The 21833-nt window shown below is 38.4% G+C and overlaps 1 protein-coding gene across 6 annotated transcripts in view; it reads right to left on the bottom strand.

The window, feature by feature from the left end:
* Positions 1-21833, bottom strand: part of LTBP1 (latent transforming growth factor beta binding protein 1) — a gene marked incomplete at its 5' end in the record, with an annotated part of 426899 nt that overhangs the window by 83316 nt on the left and 321750 nt on the right. For all 6 annotated transcript variants that reach the window (XM_082672355.1, XM_082672356.1, XM_082672357.1 and 3 more), the window contains 4 exons: positions 2100-2222; positions 8624-8746; positions 11234-11356; positions 19308-19430. In XM_082672355.1, coding sequence (XP_082528481.1) covers positions 2100-2222; positions 8624-8746; positions 11234-11356; positions 19308-19430 — 492 coding nt within the window. The remainder of the gene's footprint in view (positions 1-2099; positions 2223-8623; positions 8747-11233; positions 11357-19307; positions 19431-21833) is intronic.

Here is a 21833-nt window from a genome sequence, read left to right as displayed (position 1 = left end):
GGACACAAAGCTGAGTGTAGATAATGATACACAGAGTATAATATTCACAACTAAGAGAATAGACACCATATTCCCTTTTAAGAATACTGAGATTTGGGACACGTGAGAGGGATATAATTTATGACAATCGAGAACAAAAAAGTCATACATGTCCAGTAGCAATGGATAAAAAATGACTCCAACAAGCTTTTATTTATATGTACTTTGGGATACACTACAGTCCATAATGGCGGAGGAACAATGAGAAAAAAAAATTTATCCAGTATTAGAAATAAATAAGAGTACAGGTAAGTTTGAGTTTTCAATGGGAAAAAAGGCATGGATTTATTAAGACTAATAATTATAGGAAAACTTGTGGGGCAGTTAGGTGTAGCTAAAAATGATGGAACAAATGATCTAGACAATCTGATTTTTTAACCCCAGCATCAACAATAACTCAATGTGTTACAGTGGGAAAAAAAAAATTCACTGAATCTCATTGTCTTCCTTCCTTTGGCTATAAGTGTAACAATAATTGGCACGGCAATGTAGAGAAAATAGTGGGGAAAGATCTTGGGTTCAAATCTCAGTTCAATTACTTATTAGTGAGGAACATGCTAATTAACTTCTCTGAGCTTCAGTTACTCATGCACAAAATGGATAAAAGAAAAGTTGCCTCTTCAATTCTTTACAAATTAAGTAAGGTAATTCAGCAACTGATACATAGTAGGTATTCAGTTAAAGCTGTGCTGTGATTGGTACTGTGTTCTTATTAGTACCTTGTGTCCACTGTACAGTCAGTCCTCCCTTACCCCCAGGGGATACATTATAAGGCCTCTGGTGGATACGTGAAACCATGGATGGGCCTGAACCGTATATATACTACTTTTTTCTTATACATACATATAATAAAGTATAATTGATAAATTAGGCCCAGTAAGAGATTAACAACACTAACTAAAAATAGAATTATAACAGAATACTGTAATAAAAGTTATGTGAATGTAATTTCTCTCTCTTTCCATTATCTTATTGTACATATTTAATGCCTTTTTCATCTTTACTAAGGACTTATGCACTGTGGCCGTAACTTTTGCAGTTTGAGGGGTGACAACAAAGCCAGAACAAATTTCTTTTTCTCTCTTTGTCCTTACCATAGATCTTAGCAACCTCAACACATGATTTTTTTTCTTTCCTTAGTAAGTCAAGAACTTTCACCTCTTCATTTAAAAAAAAAAAAAAGCACCTTTATGGCTTCTTTTTGGTATATCCAAATTGCTGAATCACTACCCTTGTGCTCTGGAACTATTATTAGGTAAAATAAGAGTTACTGGAACACAGGAACTGTGATACCTCGACAGTGGATCTGACGACGGAGATGGCTACTAAGTGACTAACAGATGAGACACGTTGGACAAAGGGATGATACATGCTCCGGGTGGGATGAAATGGGATGGAACGAGATTTCATTACACTACTTAGAACAGTGAGCAATCTAAAACTTGTGAATTGTTTCTGGAATTTTCTACCTAATATTTTCTGACTGCAGCTGACTGTGGGTAACAAACTGCAGAAGGTGAAACCACAGATGAGGGGAGGAGGACTGCTGTTTAGGAGATTAAACATGATAGCACTTTGAAAAAACATAAAATCCTGTCCTCTATAATTGTGACCAAAACATTAGTGAGGTTTTTGGGGGAGAGGAGAAGCTGGATACTGGATAAAAACAGGGATCAGGAAAAAAAAAAAAGCAGATATATATCAGCTACGGGACAAAATTAAATAGACCCATGAAGGAGATAAAAAAGCTAGAAGATAATTTAGAATCAAGTACCAAGGTTGGCCCATGGAAGGAACAGCAAAGTACAGGTGATCTCAGTTACCACAGAAGCACACAAAGCTAGGACACAGTTCCAAAACACATGAGTTTCAGTTAACATGGTGCAGTGCAAAGCGAGAACTTCCTGTACTTGATGTAGACTCAAGAAAAATATTATACAAATACAAATTGGCATAGCTCACTTACATATAAAGTGGTAAAACCGCAGACTATCATCAGGAAGCAACGCAGAACTGAACAATAATGTAAATTATAGTTTAGAAGATGGAGAGAGAAGTACCTTGACATCCTTTATTGTCATTTAGCTGGAATCCATCCGGACAAGTACAATCATAGGACCCTTCAGTATTAATGCAGTCTCCTCCCTGGCAAACACTATTGTCCTCCAAGCACTCGTTGATATCTACAAGTCAATTGACAAAACAAAATGTATTTAGAAAAACATTTTCCTTATGTTTACACACCAGACTCATAAATGAACACTATTTTACATCTCTCATAACGCATGATTTTAAATGGATGACGTTTACCTTTTAGAGTTTTTGAGAAATGAAATATTTTGAAAGGATTTTAGCTTTGCACAATAAATAAACAAGTTTTAACATCAAATAAAATCAATTCAAAGAGGAAAGTAAAGATTCTATAACAAACAGTAATTTACTTGGTTAAATTCTCCGTGATGATAAGAGAATAAAATTATTCCTCAAATAAGAATATCTTGAGCATCTATTTATACAAGATCCTATATTATGCATTACAGGAAAGATTTTTAAAGTACTTGGCATGCTCCCTGCCTCCAAAGGAAAATGATTGTACCAAAAAACCCAAATTATATTAATAAGAAAAAACACAAAAATATTGACTTGCTTTATAAGTTCAAAATAATTTAACATAAGAATTGTCAAAAAAGATATTTGTCAAAAGACTAAAACCAACTTCCAGTGTCACATGAATTTAGAGAATAGACACTACAGAAGTCAAAGGTGGCCTGGGTAACATAAGGAACTTACTTGGAGCCTTGACAGCAGGGTGGAAAGTGGCAGAGCGGGAAGAAGAGCTTTTGGCGGGCAAGGGAGTCAACAAAATCAAAAGTCACTTACTCAGCAGTTATCATAAACAGGTATAATGTTGCCTGGATTTTTTCTAACGTATGTACTTATAACAAATATGCAACTAAAAATGGTTTATGTAACCAATAATGGGTCTTGACTGTGAGCATGTAAGACAATTAATGACCCCCCCTTGCTGCATGAACTCGAGGCAGATCTTTCACTAGGGCTGTTTATTACCTCATTTACTCCTAGTCAGAGCTCATTATTCCTAACACACTCCATGAGCCCCGATTCTGTTGTATGTGTAGGATTCAAATTATTAGCACTGAAGAAACCTAAAGAACAAAACCTTCTTTGTTTTCTCAGAAATTTGGCATGTTATGGCATTTCTTGCTAATAATTATGATTGCTGCTAAAATACATGAGGAGGTCCAGGAAGAAGTGAATATGGAGACTGTTGCTGCCTTATTCTCGCTGTCTGGTTGAAAATGTGGGCACAGGAATTAAATATTCCTCATAGAACCCAAGCAACTAATTAACTGCCTTCCGTACCATTCATGGGGCAGATAAAAGAGAAGCACCTTATAATTTCATTCTATCAAAATAAATTATTATGAGGTTCACCCATTTTTAAAGTGTTTCTGAATACTAGATCCTAAAATGTAAAACAATGCTGATGTGACTCCGTCACAACTAAAGTGATTTATCACTTCTTCTTTAGTGTGTTTCTCCAACTTCACTGAAGTATAATTTACATAAAACGAATGTGTCTAAGAGTCCAGTTCAATGAGTTTTGACAAATGTAGACACATTCTTGTGACCACTATCACAATCAAGGCACGGGCATTTCTGTATCAATTTATATCTGTAAGGATCCACTGCTGGATTCTTAACATCATTGCAAATGCAATGCTTTTTAAGGAATTAATGACACACCTTTGTAAGAATGTCATTCTGTAGTGACAAACATAAAGCTTGGTGACATTTTCCTTAGTCTCTCAGTCTGACCTTAAAATCTCCATTCCTGTTAATCTAATGCCTTGGGTGTTATAATTTCTGTGAAAGAATCCGTAAAGGAACCATCATGCACAATTAAGAAAGATAACAGCACGGAGGACTAAGTGTCTCCTGCAAAGCCTGACTATGCCAACAAAGGTTTATTCACTGATTAACTGACCTTTGGTAGATCAAGATTCCTGAAAGTGGAACCAAATTTAATTGAGAAAAGGTTTTTAGATATAAATTCTGTGAAAATAATTCTTAAGCCCCAACTCTCTGCTTATTTCATGATTTTGAAGTGGTTGAGCCAAATGGGGATATTCTAGTCTACTGTTTATGGATCTTTGCCATAAAACATGTACTGCCATAAAACATTCCCTGGTGGCACAGCAGTTAAGAATCCGCCTGCCAATGCAGGGGCACGGGTTCGAGCCCTGGTCTGGGAAGATCCCACATGCCATGGAGCAACTAAGCCCATGCGCCACAACTACTGAGCCTGCGCTCTACAGCCCATGAGCCACAACTACTGAGCCCGCGTGCTGCAACGACTGAAGCCCACGTGCCTAGAGCCTGTGCTCTGCAACAAGAGAAGCCACCACAATAGAAGCCCGTGCACTGCAACGAAGAGTAGCCCCCGCTCGCCGCAACTAGAGAAAGCCTGCACGCAGCAACAAAGACCCAATGCAGCCCCCCCAAAAAAAAAAAACAAAAACCATGTACTGAAGGAATAACCTGGACCAATCATTACCAAAAAGGTATAGGCATTTCCATTGCCCCAAAAGGTTACTTGTACCCCTATTCTGTTTGGCTTCTTCTGCTCAGCACAGTGTTTTTGAGAGTCATCCAGGCTGTCATGTGTATCAACAGCTCTCTCCTCATTATTGCTGAGTAGTGTTCTATTGTATGAATGTACCACGATTTGTTTACCCTTCGCCTATAATGAGTATTTGGACTGTTTACAGTTTTGCTATTATGAATGAAGTTTTGATAAACATTCATGTTTAAGTCTTTGTGTGCATATATGCTTTCATTTTCCTTGAGTAAATTCCTAGGAATAGAATGGCTGGGTCACATAGTAGGTTTCACTTTTGAAGTTTCTAATGTGGCTGTATCATGTTACATTCCCACCAGCAAGGTAAGAGAGTTCCAACTGTTCCATATTTATTCTAATAGCTCCACAGCCATGCTAACAGGTGTTGAGTTGGAGGTCCATTTTTAGATGTACCTTTCTTTCTTTGCTCTTTCGGAAATTGAGACAACAAAATAAGAAAAGGCACATTTGATCATTAGCATTACGTGAAAAATCTCAATTCAAAATAAAGCAAGTAGAATCCTGAGGATATGAATTTCAGGAACAACTCTATTACCAATATATGTGCCTCAGCATAATGGAAACGTGTCAGCTTTGTTCACCCTATCCTAAAATAATTTTCATTCACTTTCCAAAATCTAAGAGAAATAATGTATATGAGAGTAAAAGGAAGCATTTTAAAAATGTTTATAAATAATTGTACAGATTTTAAAACCCAGTGCACTATGTTAGAGTCTGGTTTAGTTTAAAAATTTTGCAAGATCTCTATCTTCAAAAGCAAAAAAAAGAGTAGGTGGAATATTAAGAGAGCCTGATGTGGGATTGTCTGACACCACCGACTAGGGTGATATGAAAGAGGAATTTCTTCTAGGAGTTGGCCATCCGGCTTTAAGGATAGCAACAGTCAGTCGTGGTCACCTCTCCACTGAGACTGCTTTGGCAGTCACCAAGGACCTCCACCTGACTAGATGCCATGGTCAACTTTTGGTCCTCATCTTGCCTAGCAGCAATGTTTGACACAAGCTCATCACACCCTCTTTGAAATGTTCTCTTGGATTCTGGTTTTGCTCCTTCACTTGCCACTTTTTCTCAATCCCCTCTGCTTGTTCCTTATCACCTCCTCACTTCTAAATAAATGAGGGACAAGGACTCAGTCTTTGGACAACTTCTCTCTTCTAGCTACATTCACTCCCTTGGTGATCCCATCCAACTTCATGGCTTTAAATACTGTCTACATGCTGATGCATCCCAGCTCAGAACTCACCCCTGAATTCCAAACACATAGGTCCAATTGTCTTTCGGATATCTTCATGTGGATACCCACTGTAGGCAACACAAACTGAAAATGCCCAAGTCAAGCTCTTAATCTCCTCCACAAAGCCTTTTCATGGAACACTCCCCCAGAAATAATCAAATGTCATCATCTCAGGCTAACCTCTGCTTGCCTACTTATTTAAGACCATCACTCTCCCTCCCTCCCTCCGCACCCCCCACGTACCCCACTTTAATTTTCCCCTTAACATTTACTGCCATTTAACAAACTATACAGTTTATTTAGTTATCATTTTTATTGTTATCTCCCTCACTAAAATGTAAGCTCCACGAGGGCAGGACTTTTTGTCTGTTTGGTTTATTGCTGTACATCCTGCACCTAGAACAGTGCCTGGCACATCCTTGACACTCAAATTTTTGTTGAATGAATGCATAAATGAATAAATGGATGACTCTGACTTGGAAAGAAATGTCAGAAGGTAAGAAATACTAGCACTTCTTCCCTTTTTCGATTTGGTCTGCAAAGAAATGACCAACAGAGAAGGGTCATAGGAAGACAGAGTAAATCATGAATCTTCTTCTCAGGCTTTGCAAGGGACTAGCATGGAGCAACCACAGCAAGGGGCTGGGGAAGGTGCCAAGGTAGGCATGGAAGCAGAGACTGTGCCTGGAGGGAAAACAAGTCAGAGGCAGAGCCTTTGAAGGCTGAGATGCCAAGACCTCTAATAACCAGGACAACTGAGGCCACCCAGAATCACAGAGTGAGTGGCTACTGAGTGTGCTGGCATATGTTGCCCACAGAAATCAGCACAATGCTTGGGATTCTGACTCCACGAGAAGGCCAGCAGGACTGCAGGATAACGCTGTAAGAAAACAAGTCTCTGCCAGAGTTAGAAGAGGAAAATTACACATGTAAATAGAAATGCCAACAAGAAAGAGGGCTCTTCCTCCCACAGCTGTGAAAGGTAAGTGAGCCGTCACAGCTCAGTTAATTACAGCTGCATAAGACTGGGAAGGGTCAGAAACAGTGCTAGTTGGGAATTAGCAGGCTGAAGTGCTAATATCGTTTCAAAGGGAGCTCTGAATTAATTGACTGGACTCCAGTCCTATTTATAACCTAAGACACTAGGGAAATTAGTCCTGACTTGAAGAGAAAAGAGTCTGATTATATACTTAAAAAGAAGCTTTCTTATGGAACATATATATTAATAACGCCAAGGAAGCTGGGGAAACGTTTTTATTTGGCTTTTCATGAAATGGATGGTTTTAGAATAAAAATATTGGACTTCTGGTGAAATGGTTACATATTAAAACAGCCAAAATAGAGGAACATGTCCTATAATAAGCACCCATTACCCAAGACTTAGTCAATGGCCTGGTTATCCTCTTGGCTAGGCCAGGAATTAGGGCAGAAAACATACTGGTGGTCAGTGTAGGTTTTCAGTGCCTTAGCATGTGCCCTACCACCTCCTTACTTCTAGAATAGATTCTTCCATGACTGGCTCCCAGAAAAACGGCCGCCTCCTCCATCTTGCATTGCCACTATGTTGAATCATCAACATTTACCCATATATTGGAGAGTTCCCCATCCATAGTTTTCAGACAACCAATTATTATTGTTATTATGACTTATCACTTGATCATTTGCCTATTTTTTCAATAGGTATGTTGATTACAACTTTTCACTGGTTGTATTAACCCTCTGAAAAACATTATTACCTTAGGATAAAATCCTAGAAGATGACCCACTGATTCAACAATAATGTACATTTTAACACCTCTGAAACGGTACCAATTGCCCTCCGGACAGGTTGTGACTGAGCCAAGTTCCCTGGTCAGAAGAGAAGGATACAATACAGTTGATCTTTCCCAACCAATGGGACTGAAAAGTCCAAAAGTATCTGGGGCCACTGAAGTATGTGCCACAAAACCAATCAGTGAAAAGCTCATTCTCTTCTATCAAAGGTGGGGTTCAGACCCTCAAGCAGACACCACCTCACCATGTGAGGCAAACCCTGCCATGTTCACATTTCTGCTTTCATAACTGACAGGGTCTAAATGCAGCAAATCAGCAGATGAGTGGGAAAAACACACAGTGAACACAGAGAATTCACAAGTGATAGGCTGGTGACAGGCAGCTTCAGCAGCTCTGACCACCCAAAGGGGTTCTGAGCCAAGGCAGGTAGTGAAAGTGGTTAACAGCTCACAAATGCTGTACACATGGGTTATCTTGAAGAAATATTTTATGTGAAAAGCTCAAAATTGAATTAAAGTCTGGCTTTAAAAACTTTACATTTTTCTGGAAAATTAACTTGTCTTCACTTACTTGGATCGTTGGTACCACTAGTCCTGCATCCCAATGGATGCTATACAGAACTATACACCCAGGATAAACCATCCACAGCTGAGAAAAGTTAAACTGATTCTTTATTCATTTAGCTGGCATAATTCTTCTGGCATACCTGCTCTGAGTAGTGTAAGGAAAACCTTGATTCTATGCACTTCTTGGCACTATTTGTGTGACCATGGGGAAAGTATCTTGCAGGGACCTCGTGTCCTCAACTGTGAAGTCAAAAGTATGGGGTCAAGGACAGAGGCCAGGATGATGTCCAGATTTCCCTGATCCTGATTCTCACATTTTATGATTCTGCATTCAAAAGCAATTCTCACCTTCACAATGGTCTCCAAGGGCGGACGCTCTGTAACCCTGGTCACAAACACAGCGGAAGGAGCCCTCCGTGTTCCTGCACTGCCCATTACTGCAGAGGTGACGGTGCTGGCATTCATCAATATCTATGAGCAAGAGAGTAAAAAGAAACTTAGAAGTGGTGCTTTAAAAGTGAGTTTTTAATCATTCATGTAAAGGAGGTCTATAAACTATCTGGTTTCTAATTAATTTAGAATTTTCATTATGTGATTCAAACTGACCTCTAGTAAAAGGTCACTCATTAATATCCCTGTAGGGAAAACCAGATGAGTTTAAAATTTTAAGCAATGAGCTGAGAATCTCTACATATTAATTCCACTCGTCACTGATGAGGGGCAAATACTTGGCTGTAATCTGGGAATCACAACGAAGCTTCTTGGAATTCCTTCTATAGGTTCAAGTTTAACACTCTGAGTTTAAAAGCACTAAGGCCTGTGATAGTCTAAGCAGGGGTCAGCAAGCTACAGCCCACCACTGCCATTATAAATAAAGTTTTATTGGAAAATAGCACCACACATTCATATACTATCTGGCCCTTTACAGGAGAAGTTTGCTGACCCCCCTGATTGAAAAGTGTCATGGCGTGAAGGTCTTCTTTTTCAGTAATTTACCCTTTAGACCCCTAGCAATCAGGCTTCCACCTTCTCTCTCTCAATGATTTTCTGGGCAAATCTAATTGTCCTTCAAATGGGCTCTCAGCCCATTTGATACCTACATTGCTTCTGAATCTCTCTTGCTTGGCACACACATCCTCTGCTTAGAGATTATTTGTTTTGTAACCGCAATCCTGAGCTCAGGCTCACACACGTGCCTGCGTCATATCCACACACAAAAGGCATGATAATATATTGCATGTATTCCATCATTTACCTTCACCATCAGATTCTGGCTTTCCTGAGGCAGGGCCTCTGTCTACCACATCTCTTTTTACTCCTTAGATGACCTAGCGTTTCAACAATCAGCAGGCACTTATTTCATGTTGTTTGCCGATCAACTTTATTCATCACATTTTGCATATGTGTATCTACGTCTGGCAATGTGATTCTGCAAGAGTTAACACCACAGGGACCCTACACCACTGTTCTATCCTACTCTGCTTTATAGCATCATTCTGATCATCCTGGCATTTAGCACCTAACATTGGTTTGCCCCTATTTCTAACCTGGTGGGTGATTCTCCTGTGTCTGACTTATCTCTACGAGTGACATCTCTGGCTCTTCAAAAGGAAGGACTATGAACACGATAGTCTTATTACATTATGGGTGGACGTCTACCCTTATCACACACACTGTAAAGGTCAGGATTCATTAAATAAAGTATAAAAACTTTGAGAGGGACCAGAATCTAGAACAAATTACTTAATTTATCTGTGTACATGAGTGTGTTTGTGTGTGTTTGATCATTCTTCACCTCTAGATTAGGTATTGTAATGACTCTCTTTGTTCTAGAAAGGGATAATTGAAGAAGGTTATGATAATATTGGTAGATCCCTTTGTAGGACCACCATACATTGTCTCTTTTATAACACTACCTCAGGAGACCTTTCTACTTATTAAATATCTAAAGTTTACATACAGACATGGATATGATTTGTTTCCCTATAATAAAACAACTGATCAAGTACAATGTGTATTCTTAAATAAATGACGTTTAAATGACATTTCTTTTCAGGAACTCTGGACACTTGTGCTTGTCACTGGTGATACCATAGTATTTTCAAGCTCAGGAAGCATATACTTGTTGGAAAGTGAAGTACAGTTGACCCTTGAACAATGAGGGGGTTAGGGGGGCCAACCACCACACAGTCAAAAATTTGCATTTAACCTGACAGTTGGTCTTCTGTCTCCACAGTTCTGCATCTGAGGATTCAACCAACCACAGATCGTGTAGTACTCTACTAAGTATTCACTGAAAAAAATCTGCGTATAAATGGACACACGCAGTTCAAACATGTGTTGTTGAAGGGCCAATCTGTAATTCTGTATGAAGTTCAATGAAGAAAAATACTTTTTTTAAGTCTAAGGTCAACCCCAGTGAGGTCCAAAATCCTCACTATCACCTGTAGGAACAGGGTATATTTCACAAACTTTATCCCTGAGTATAAGGGGGATGCTATTTCAGTCTTCCTGAAAAGTCTTGTTTAGTGATTATTTTTTTTTAAAGTAAGAATTTTAAAAAGCTCAATGCATACAAAAACTAGATCATTAATATTCCAAAACATAATACCCGGCTGACATAATTCGCTTCTGAGTGTTAATCCTATTAGGTGAAACTTTCAAATGATTTTAATACAATTGATTTTCTGCAAGTAAGGAATTACACAGAGTAACCATTTTTCTTTCCAATAGTAATGCCCAGCCACTGACCACTAATACCTTAGTTTTCAAATTTAGACTTTTCCCATCCTGTTTCATTGACTTTCCTGACTTAAGTGTAAGTCCCTTGATTTCTGGCACAATAAAACAATCACGTAGGTAGTTTCTCAAAACCCACTCACTTTACTGAGTGCACATTTTTTTGTAGGCACGTGCCTTAAACTGCAATCACAGTAGTTCATGGTGCTACACTCCTACCTTCACACTGGTCTTTTGTTGCTGACAGCTGGTAGCCCTGCCCACAGGTACACCTGAAGGAGCCCTCGGTGTTCTTGCACTGCCCGTTTATGCACAGATTCCCTTGCTGACATTCGTCAACATCTGTAAACACAATGACAACTGTTTACATTAGTTCTTATATCTAAACACCCCATTAGCTAAAGTTTGAGACTGTAAACCAAGCTACTGCCCTCAAAGCCTTCCATTTCCAGGCTGGCCTTTTAAGGCATGAACCACAATAGAAACTTTTTAATAAGCAGAAAAAAAGGCTCTGCCCTTTCCAATGCATTCTGGGGTTATTATCACAAAAATAATAGTACTTCTCCTAGGTGAGGCACTCTACATTCTAGTTTGAATCAGCCCACCAGTGTACCAACCATCAACCTCAGTATGCTGAACTGTAGAAAAGAAATGATTACAAATAGATGATAAATTTATGATGAAGTAAAATTGTTTTCAATACAACATCAAGCTCTTTGCCATCTCTCTCTCTCTCATACTTTGGATATAGCACAAACACAATATGAAATATTTTAGAGTTGAAAAAAGAAAGAACCTCAGCACAAATGGCTACGAGGCAGTTTGCAGACCTGTAGAAGGCAGAAAAAAGTCAGAATTCAAACTCTCCCAAGAATTTAAAAAACAAAACCATAATGGAAGCAGTTATGGGAGGAAATAGAGATTTCTACTGTACTAGAAGAACCTGGAAAAGTATAAGGTCAAACAGTTGTGTTAAAGGACACTGAGCTCATTTTCAAAGTAACAAGGAAAGCCGAGAGGCATGATGTTTTGATGATAGATGTTGGAATGTCTAAGGAGAAAGTGATGAGTGAGGACTTTTTTTCAAATGCCTTGAATAAACATAGAGCTCTTGACTGAGAAAGAACATAATTCTGTATAAGTTTCCTAGTCGTGGATATGAATTTACACGAATGAAGAAAAGCCTGGCCTCCTCAATACCTTGAACACTTGTGGTAGAAGCAGCGTGTGTTTTCTAAACACTTTTGTTTGGCTGTCAGGTTGGTCTGATCTAATTAGATAGCGCTGTCTTGCCTTCTCTATGAGGATACAGCCTCAGAAGGTTCTGCTGAAGAGCTAGTCAGTTTGTAAGAGTTTATGATCATTAAAATATGGTAGGACTGAGCTTCACCACCTCCACCACAGGTCTGCTGTGAGGATTAGTGGAGACCATGGATGAAAACACACCAGCCCTGTACTCAGGGTGGGAGAGAGGAGTCCTGATCTTAAAAGAGCAGAACTTGTTTTAAGGAAATCACATCCTAAAGATCAATGTCTGACTAGTGCTTCCTTCTGAAAATATCCTGTTACTTAAAATGCATCTACAAGGTTTTTAAAAAATTTTTTATCTAGCAGGTTCTTATTAGTTATCCATTTTATACATATTAGTGTATACATGTCAATCCCAATCTCCCAATTCATCCCACCACCACGCCCCTCGTCCACCACTTTCCCCCCTTGCATCTACAAGTTTTTGCCAGGAGAACTCAATTAACTGCACAGTCCTTTCCCTCAAGTATCACTGACAATTACCTGTTTCCTGAGCAAAGTTGCATTTCTTAACCTCTAGTGAGGCATTAACCTTTTGAATTTTATCTTCATGCAAGCAAGGTGTCAGGTTATGCTTCCTGAAAAAGCTCACATTGACTATTAATGTAATTGGAGTTCAGAAATTTGTTTCTGATTTATTTATTTATTTATTTATTAATTTTTTTTTTTTCATTTTGGGTGATCTGTCCATTGGTGTAAGTGAGGTGTTAAAGTCCCCCACTCTTACTGTGTTACTGTCAATTTCCTCTTTTATAGCTGTTAGCAGTTGCCTTATGTATTGAGGTGCTCCTGTGTTGGGTGCATATATATTTATAATTGTTATATCTTCTTCTTGGATTGATCCCTTGATCATTATGTAGTGTCCTTCCTTGTCTATTGTAACATTCTTTATTTTAAAGTCTATTTTATCTGATATGAGTATAGCTACTCCAGCTTTCTTTTGATTTCTATTTGCATGGAATATCTTTTCCATCCCCTCACTTTCACTCTGTATGTGTTCCTAGGTCTGACGTGGGTCTCTTGTAGACAGCATATATATGGGTCTTGTTTTTGTATCCATTCAGCAAGCCTGTGTCTTTTGGTTGGAGCATTTAATCCAGTCACGTTTAAGGTAATTATCGATATGTATGTTCCTATGACCATTTTCTCTCTTCTTTTTTTTTTTTACATCTTTATTGGAGTATAATTGCTTTACAATGGTGTGTTAGTTTCTGCTTTATAACAAAGTGAATCAGTTATACATATACATATGCTCCCATATCTCTTCCCTCTTGCATCTCCCTCCCTCACCCTTCCTATCCCACCCCTCTAGGTGGTCACAAAACACCGAGCTGATCTCCCTGTGCTATGCGGCTGCTTCCCACTAGCTATCTATTTTATGTTTGGTAGTGTATATATGTCCATGCCACTCTCTCGCTTTATCACAGCTTGCCCTTCCCCCTCCCCATATCCTCAAGTCCATTCTCTATATGACCATTTTCTTAATTGTTTTGGGTTTGTTTTTCTAGGTCCTTTTCTTCTTTTGTGTTTCCCACTTAGAGCAGTTCCTTTAGCATTTGTTGTAGAGCTGGTTTGGTGGTGCTGAATTCTCTTAGCTTTTGCTTGTCTGTAAAGCTTTTGATTTCTCCATCGAATCTGAATGAGATCCTTGCCTGGTCGAGTAATCTTGGTTGTAGGTTCTTCCCTTTCATCACTTGAAGTATATCATGCCACTCCCTTCTGGCTTGTAGAGTTTCTGTTGAGAAATCATCTGTTAACCTTATGGGAGTTCCCTTGTATGTTATTTGTCCTTTTCCCCTTGCTGCTTTCAATAATTTTTCTTTGTCTTTAATTTTTGCCAGTTTGATTACTGTGTGTCTCGGCATGTTTCTCCTTGGGTTTATCCTGTATGGGACTCGCTGCGCTTCCTGGACTTGGGTGGATATTTCCTTTCCCATGTTAGGGAAGTTTTTGACTATAATCTCTTCAAATATTTTCTCTGGTACTTTCTCTCTCTCTTCTCCTTCTGGGACCCCTATAATGCGAATGTTGTTGCGTTTAATGTTGTCCCAGAGATCTCTTAGGCTGTCTTCACTTCTTTTTATTCTTTTTTCTTTACTCTGTTTTGCAGCAGTGAATTCCACCATTCTGTCTTCCAGGGCACTTGTCTGTTCTTCTGCCTCAGTTATTCTGCTATTGATTCCTTGTAGTGTAGTTTTCATTTCAGTTATTGTATTGTTCATCTCTGTTTGTTTGTTCTTTAATTTTTGTAGGTCTTTGTTAAACATTTCTTGCATCTTCTCGATCTTTGCCTCTATTCTTTTTCCGAGGTCCTGGATCTTCTTCAATATCATTATTCTGAATTCTTTTTCTGAAAGGTTGTCTATCTCCACTTCATTTAGTTGTTTTTCTGGGATTTTATCTTGTTCCTTCATCTGGTACATAGCCCTCTGCCTTTTCATCTTGTCTATCTTTCTGTGAATGTGGTTTTTGTTCCCCAGCCTGCAGGATTGTAGTTCTTCTTGCTTCTGCTCTGTGATTTAATTTCTTGCAGAAATTACTTGAGTTTACTAGAAACTTTTGTTTCACTTATTGTGAAGTTGATCCCTTTTGCTTATATATAATTCCTGGCTGCCAACTGTTGACTACCAATAGAGAAATTAAATAAGAATTTTGTCTTATGAATGATTTTACACCTTTCCAGCATTCTCAGTCTACTAGCTTTTCAAGTGGTCGACAGCAAAGACGAGCCCACACCATGTTTTCTTTCAGCACATTCTATAAAATACTTGAGACGTCAGTTCAAGAATTTAAGACCAACAATAGCTCATGTAGCTGGCTGGATCTCACGTAACGTCTGACAACATTTTTAATGCTTTGGCCTCTTTTTGACTTTCTCAAAGAAGATGAAAAATTAAGCATTCCCATGTGAAGATGTCTGCAGCAAGACTATACCCTCCATTCCAAGTACTGTCAGGATACACCAGACATCTTACATAAGTTACTCATTTATGTTGGGAAGACTGTCAGAAGTAATTCATTATAAGTAATGATACACATATTTGGAAAAACTCGAGGCAACTCTGTTATCTTGAATGAGGTGACCTTTGGGTCTTTAAAAGGACACAGGAACAGAGGCAGCATAATTCTACACATTAAAAAGCATTTTTCCTCTTCTGATGAGGGACAAAATTCCTATGACAAAAGAATACTTTCTAATAAAATAGGCATGCAGGACAAATGTCTTCTCTCTCTTGTGCCAAGAGGTGAACAGAAAATATTATTCTTCACAAAAGGTATTTGTTTGTTTGGTTTTTTTAATCAATTTATTATTTTATTTTTATTTTGGCTGTGTTGGGTCTGTTGCTGCACGCAGGCTTTCTCTAGTTACGGCGAGCAGGGGCTACTCTTCATTGCGGTGTGTGGGCTTCTCATTGTGGTGGCTTCTCTTTTTGCGGGGCATGGGCTCTAGGCGTGTGGGCTTCAGTAGTTGTGACTCTTGGGCTCTAGAGCGCAGGCTCAGTAGTTGTGGCGTACGGGCTTAGGTGCTCTGTGGCATATGGGATCTTCCCGGATCAGGGCTCGAACTCGTGTCCCCTGCATTGGCAGGCAGATTATTAACCACTGTGCCACCAGGGAAGTCCCAAAATGTATTTCTTTAAGGGACTTTTTGCCCATATTACTATAAGTCCTGCTCAGAGTTAAAATAGAGACTATCTCTAGGGTATTTATACATTTAGTACATACAGCACTAAAATGTACAAAGATACAAATAAGTAATGGATTAATACACTAGATAATGTATTTACAACCTGAAAAGAGTTGTCAGTACATTGAGTGAGGTGAAGACACAGTCAATGCGGTGCTGTTTCCTCTGCCTGCTAAGGTTTTCTCCCCTCTGTATTCAATATTTTAAGACCAAGTTCAAATAGCGACACCTCTGCAAAGCCTTCCCAGAAGCATGCAATCTGAATTAGTCACACACTTCTTGGCTTCAGCAGAACTTTGTACATGCCTATTATTCGGTGAATAACAACATCTACCACAAAATGTCATGCTCTGCCCCTGCCTTATATCTCATCCTCCATGTATTATCTCTGATATCTCATTACCCTATATTATCTCATGCAATCCTCACATCAACCCTCACAGATGCCATCATTGTTACCTTCTTGCAGATGAGCAAGTAAGCCCTGGCGAAATGAGATAACTTATCCAAGCTAACACAGCTTCAGAGTATCACAGCTAGAATATGACATACTGCCTTTTAAAAGAAAAAACCCCGAAACTCCAGACTTATTTAGATTTCACCAGTTTTTCTACGCAGGTCCTCTTTCTGTTCCAGGATCCAATCCAGGGGAACACATTATATGCAGGTGTCTCATCTCTCCAGTCAGTCTTTCCTTGTTTTGACAACGTCAATTGCCTTGAGGATATGGGCCAGAATTCCACAGAATGTCCCCAATTTGGACTTGTCTGATGTTTTTCTCATGATTAAGACAGGGGTTACAGGTTTTTGGAAAGAATAGCACAGAGGTAAAGTGCTTTGGTCCTCACTTAATGTCAGGAGTACATGACATTCACATGACATCACTGACAACTTAACTTTCATCACTTAGTACTTCACTGTCTCCAATTATCTGATGCAGGTTTGCATCTCTTCCAATGCGTAATAGTTCTTTGAGAGATTTCAGCCTCTTGGTAACATATGCAGTGCCTGGAACATGTTGGTTCCTTCATACACTTGAGAGGAAGGAAAGGAAGGATGAATAGAAGCTTCTGCAGCAGCCCAGCAGAGTGCCCCAGAGACTAGAAAATACGAGTGTTCCTAGGGGTGGCATCAACTGATGGTGTGAATTCTCAGGTAGTAGGGAGACTGACTAGAGAGGAGCAGGCTCATCTGGGATGGCAATGCCAAGAGGAAGACGGTGGTAATGAGTCATTCATTCAACATGTATCTAATCTGTGCATTTTCCCTCTAGAGAGTCCAATCCTCGAATTTTAGGGATGACATGATATCAGGAAACCTGAGATTATCTATCCAAGGTTGTATAGTGAATCCCTGGAAGAGCCAGGATTCAGGTCAGTAGTGAGGAAGAAGATCGGTGTGCAGGGCAGGATAATTATGAGCAAGTACTTGAGTCAAAATAAGCACAGAATATACCCAGGGCAGTTGTGACATCATTTGGATGGGACAGAGATTTCAAACTGAAGAAAGCAGTGGTGACAAATCTGGAATATGAAGTGCGGGCCGATTACAAGGGTTTTTATGAATAAGCAGATGAGAAGAAGCAGGCAGACTGGGAAGAGAAAGTAACATGACAGGCAATAAACCAGATATAGCAATCAAATTAAGATTAACAATGGCTTCTAATGCTGAGACCTTCAGCCACCATTAGTCCTGTATGTAAGGAAGATATAATACCTTTCAAGTGATTCTCATGTTTAACTTTTTCTGAGGAGATGCCCAGCTTAAGGATTCAGAAGGAAAGCTGCGGATGTGGGAAAGGACCAGGAGAAAAGGGAGATGTGCCTACTTCATACACTCTCCTGGGAGTGGACAGTATTTTGCTGTATGGAAGGAGTAAGGCAGCAAATTCAGACGTCTGTGAATTCCCTACTGCCAGTGGAAGATGCTTCAATTCTTACAGGTCAGTAGTAGGGTATCTGTTTACTGCTTCCCTACCACAGTGATAAATTAACCACTACCCTAGATCCTTCACTTTCATTGAGACAGTAAAGAAAAAATTTTTTCCTTATTTCCTCTTTCTCCCTTTGAAAGAGCATGCTTTTAGGTATAAAAGTGATGGAAGAGAGCAGAAGGGAAACAATCCATAGATTTAACCACAGAAAAAATGAAAACTTCTTAAAAAATTGTTTAAAAAATTAGCAAAACCTTGGACAAATTACACTAATATTCTAAAGAAAACGGTATACGTTAAATATATACACTGTACATAGGTTTATATATATATATCCTATATATAAAGTGTTCATACACATTGACTTAAAAACTTGATTAATGGGAAAAGATATTAACAAATTTACAAAAGAGGAAATATAAATGTTTAACAGATGTATGAAATAAGTGTTTAATAATTAGAAGTGTTTAGGAAATTAGCACATAAAATACATATTAAATCTTTTAGAATTAAATCTTTTAGAATTAAATCTTTTAAAATTAGAAATTAGTGTTCTTCCACTTTAATAGTTAAACACAGAACATTTTGCCTGATTATTCCACTTTTATAAATAAGGAAGTAATCCGAAAATTCAGGCAAAGGTTTATTTTTTAAAGAGATGCCTGTTAGGTTTTATTTTTACATAATAATCAGAAGCTGGAAAAAGTATGTTGTTCAACACCTGAAGAACAGCAAGAAAATGGTGACACAGCAATACACCGGGATATTACACTGCCTTTAAAACTAATGTTTGAAAAGAGTTATTAATGAAATGTAAAATGCTCATGATATACTATTAAATGACAAAAAGCAAGATAGAAAACTGTACACAGAACATAATGATATAAAATATCCATGAGATACGAATATCCACAAATGAGGTGGAAAGATTACTTTATCTTTTTTACCTTTCTGCATTTGCTACATTTTGTAGAGCAAATGCATGTTTTTTAATAGCAATTGTATTGAAATAAAAATCACACACCACATAATTCATCTATTTAAAGTGTACAATTCAATAGTTTTTAGTGTATTCACAGAGTTGTACAACCGCATGTATTGTTTTTATAACTGGAAAAAACAAAACAGATCTGTGGTTTACAGATGTTCTCTAAAAAAACACTGTTTTTCTCTATGTAAACAGATAGGGTCTGTATTTAATCACCATGAGGAGTCACTTTCAAAGATGCCAACCAAAATGTGCTCCAAGTAGCTCAATCAAAATAAATGACAGGTAGTATGTTTCCCTTTTTTAAGGGTAGTTACTCTAATATGTTTTTAAGTGCAGTTCAAATAAAAATGAGACATCTGATCACAGTATTTACCTTTACAGTGCTTGTGGTCTGGAGTTGGGGTATAGCCCTTGTGGCACGAACACATGTAGGATCCTTCGAGGTTGGAGCAAGTACCATTTGTGCAGATATCTGGTTCCAGGCATTCATCCACATCTTAAAGAATGGGGTATAATGGAAAGGGGAAAAAAAAGACAAAGAGGAAAAAAAGAAATAAAACATAAATAAAGTTGAATTTGGTTAGAAATAGTGGATCTTCTAAAGAGGGGCAGATTCTTTTCCTTTTTTGGCCGCACCATGCGGCTTCTGGGATTTTTAGTTCCCCAACCAGGGATTGAACCCAGGCCCTCAGCAGTGACAGTGTGGAGTCCTAACCACTAGACCACCAGAGAATTCCCAAGAGGGGCAGGTTCTTTGAGATAAGCTTTCAAATTAGCGCTTAAGAGGAAGAGAAGCTCTGGTATGAGGTATGTGTATGATGGTTCCATGGCTTAATTTACTTTCTGCAAAGTAACTCAAAAAAGGAACCAAACATGCTCTACAAATAAACTCAATGGAAGGCTTGTTTTAGAGGGGAAGGAGGAAGAGAGGATAGATGTAGAGCAACATCCCCTGCAAGATAAAATATTCCAAAGAACCAAAGATGTGTGGAGGTCTAGTTAGGGAACTGATGAACTTCAGTAGAATGTCAGCGTTCACCGAAACAAGAGATATGACTCATGACCCAGAAAAACCATGGGAAAGTTTTAACAGAAAGGTGAAAAAAAATTAGGCAAAACATTCTAAGATGGCATTGAATCAGTGATTAAAGAAAAAAACACAATCTAAGGGACAAACATAAGCCTACTGGGTAGTGTGAAGGTGGGGTATAGGCTGAAGAGGCAGATACAATAATAATATCTAATCTTTTTTTTTTAACATCTTTATTGGAGTATAATTGCTTTACAATGGTGTGTTAGTTTCTGCTTTATAACAAAGTGAATCAGTTATACATATACATATATCCCCGTATCTCTTCCCTCTTGCATCTCCCTCCCTCCCACCCTCCCTATCCGCCCCCCTCTAGGTGGTCACAAAGCACCGAGCTGATCTCCTTGTGCTATGCGGCTGCTTCCCACTAGCTATCAATTTTACATTTTTTTTTTTAGATTCCATATATATGCGTTAGCATACAGTATTTGTTTTTCTCTTTCTGACTTACTTCACTCTGCATGACAGACTCTAGGTCCATCCACCTCACTAAAAATAACTCAATTTCATTTCTTTTTATTTACAAGCAGCTCATGCAGTCCAATATCAAAAAAACAAACAGCCCAATCCAAAAATGGTCAGAAGACCTAAATAGACATTTCTCCAAAGAAGATATACAGACTGCCAACAAACACATGAAAGAATGTTCAACATCACTAATCATTAGAGAAATGCAAATCAAAACTGTAATGAGGTTATCACCTCACACCAGTCAGAATGGCCATCACCAAAAAATCTACAAACAATAAATGCTGGAGAGGGTGTGGAGAAAAGAGAATCCTCTTGCACTGTTGGTGGGAATGTAAATTGATACAGCCACTATGGAGAACAGTATGGAGGTTCCTTAAAAAACTACAAATAGAACTACCATATGACCCAGCAATCCCACTACTGGGCATATACCCTGAGAAAACCATAATTCAAAAAGAGTCATGTACCACAATGTTCATTGCAGCTCTATTTACAATAGCCAAGACATGGAAGCAACCTAAGTGTCCATCGACAGATGAATGGATAAAGAAGATGTGGCACATATATACAATGGAATAATAGCTAATCCTTATCAGGCACTTACTGTATGAAGGCACTGAAGGCTTTACACATATCCTCTCATTTAATGCTAACAAAATCCATATGGGTTAACCCTTCACGGAGGACGGAACTGAGATTTAAAGAAGTTCAAAGCTTGTCCAAGGCCACATGGTTAGAAACTGATGGCTCAGATTTGAACTCAGTCAGCCTAACTCCAAAGACCATCTTTTAAACTGTAAGGTTCTGTCATAGGCAAAGTTAAGTCTAGAGATAGAAAAAGTTAAACAGAAAAAGCATGACTTTGTTCTTATGATTTGCTAACACAGCATTTTTATCAATAGTCATTATCTAAGTGTTCACTGATTTCATTCAAGAAACTTTCCTTAAGCTCCTATTAGAATATTGTTAATTCAAAAAGAAAAATTTGAGTTCTGTGCCCCATTTGAATGCCCCTGGGTAAGTCCACTGTATATTGCAGAAAGAAGGTATATAATGTAGCATAAAAAATCAAAAATTTAAAGAGAAAAAACTTCAACCATAAAGTACCAAAAATATACACAGCATCACAATTTATACTTAATTTTACAGTGGGCTACAACTTAATCAAAGTATTTTATACATAAGGCAGACAAACAATAAAAAGGAAAAGGCTCTTGATTGTATCCCTTTCATTTCACAATGCTTGCCACAAAAGCAATACAGCTTTCCACCTCAGTATTAACAGAGAATCACAAGCACATTAACAGAGACCTCGTTTTAAGTCAGCAATCATTCATT

Source organism: Grampus griseus (genome assembly GCF_964374135.1).
Source record: "Grampus griseus genome assembly, chromosome: 15".
In the NCBI taxonomy this organism is placed as follows: domain Eukaryota; kingdom Metazoa; phylum Chordata; class Mammalia; order Artiodactyla; family Delphinidae; genus Grampus; species Grampus griseus.
Note: the sequence above shows the minus strand (reverse complement) of the source record. Positions and strands in the feature narration are given on the sequence as shown.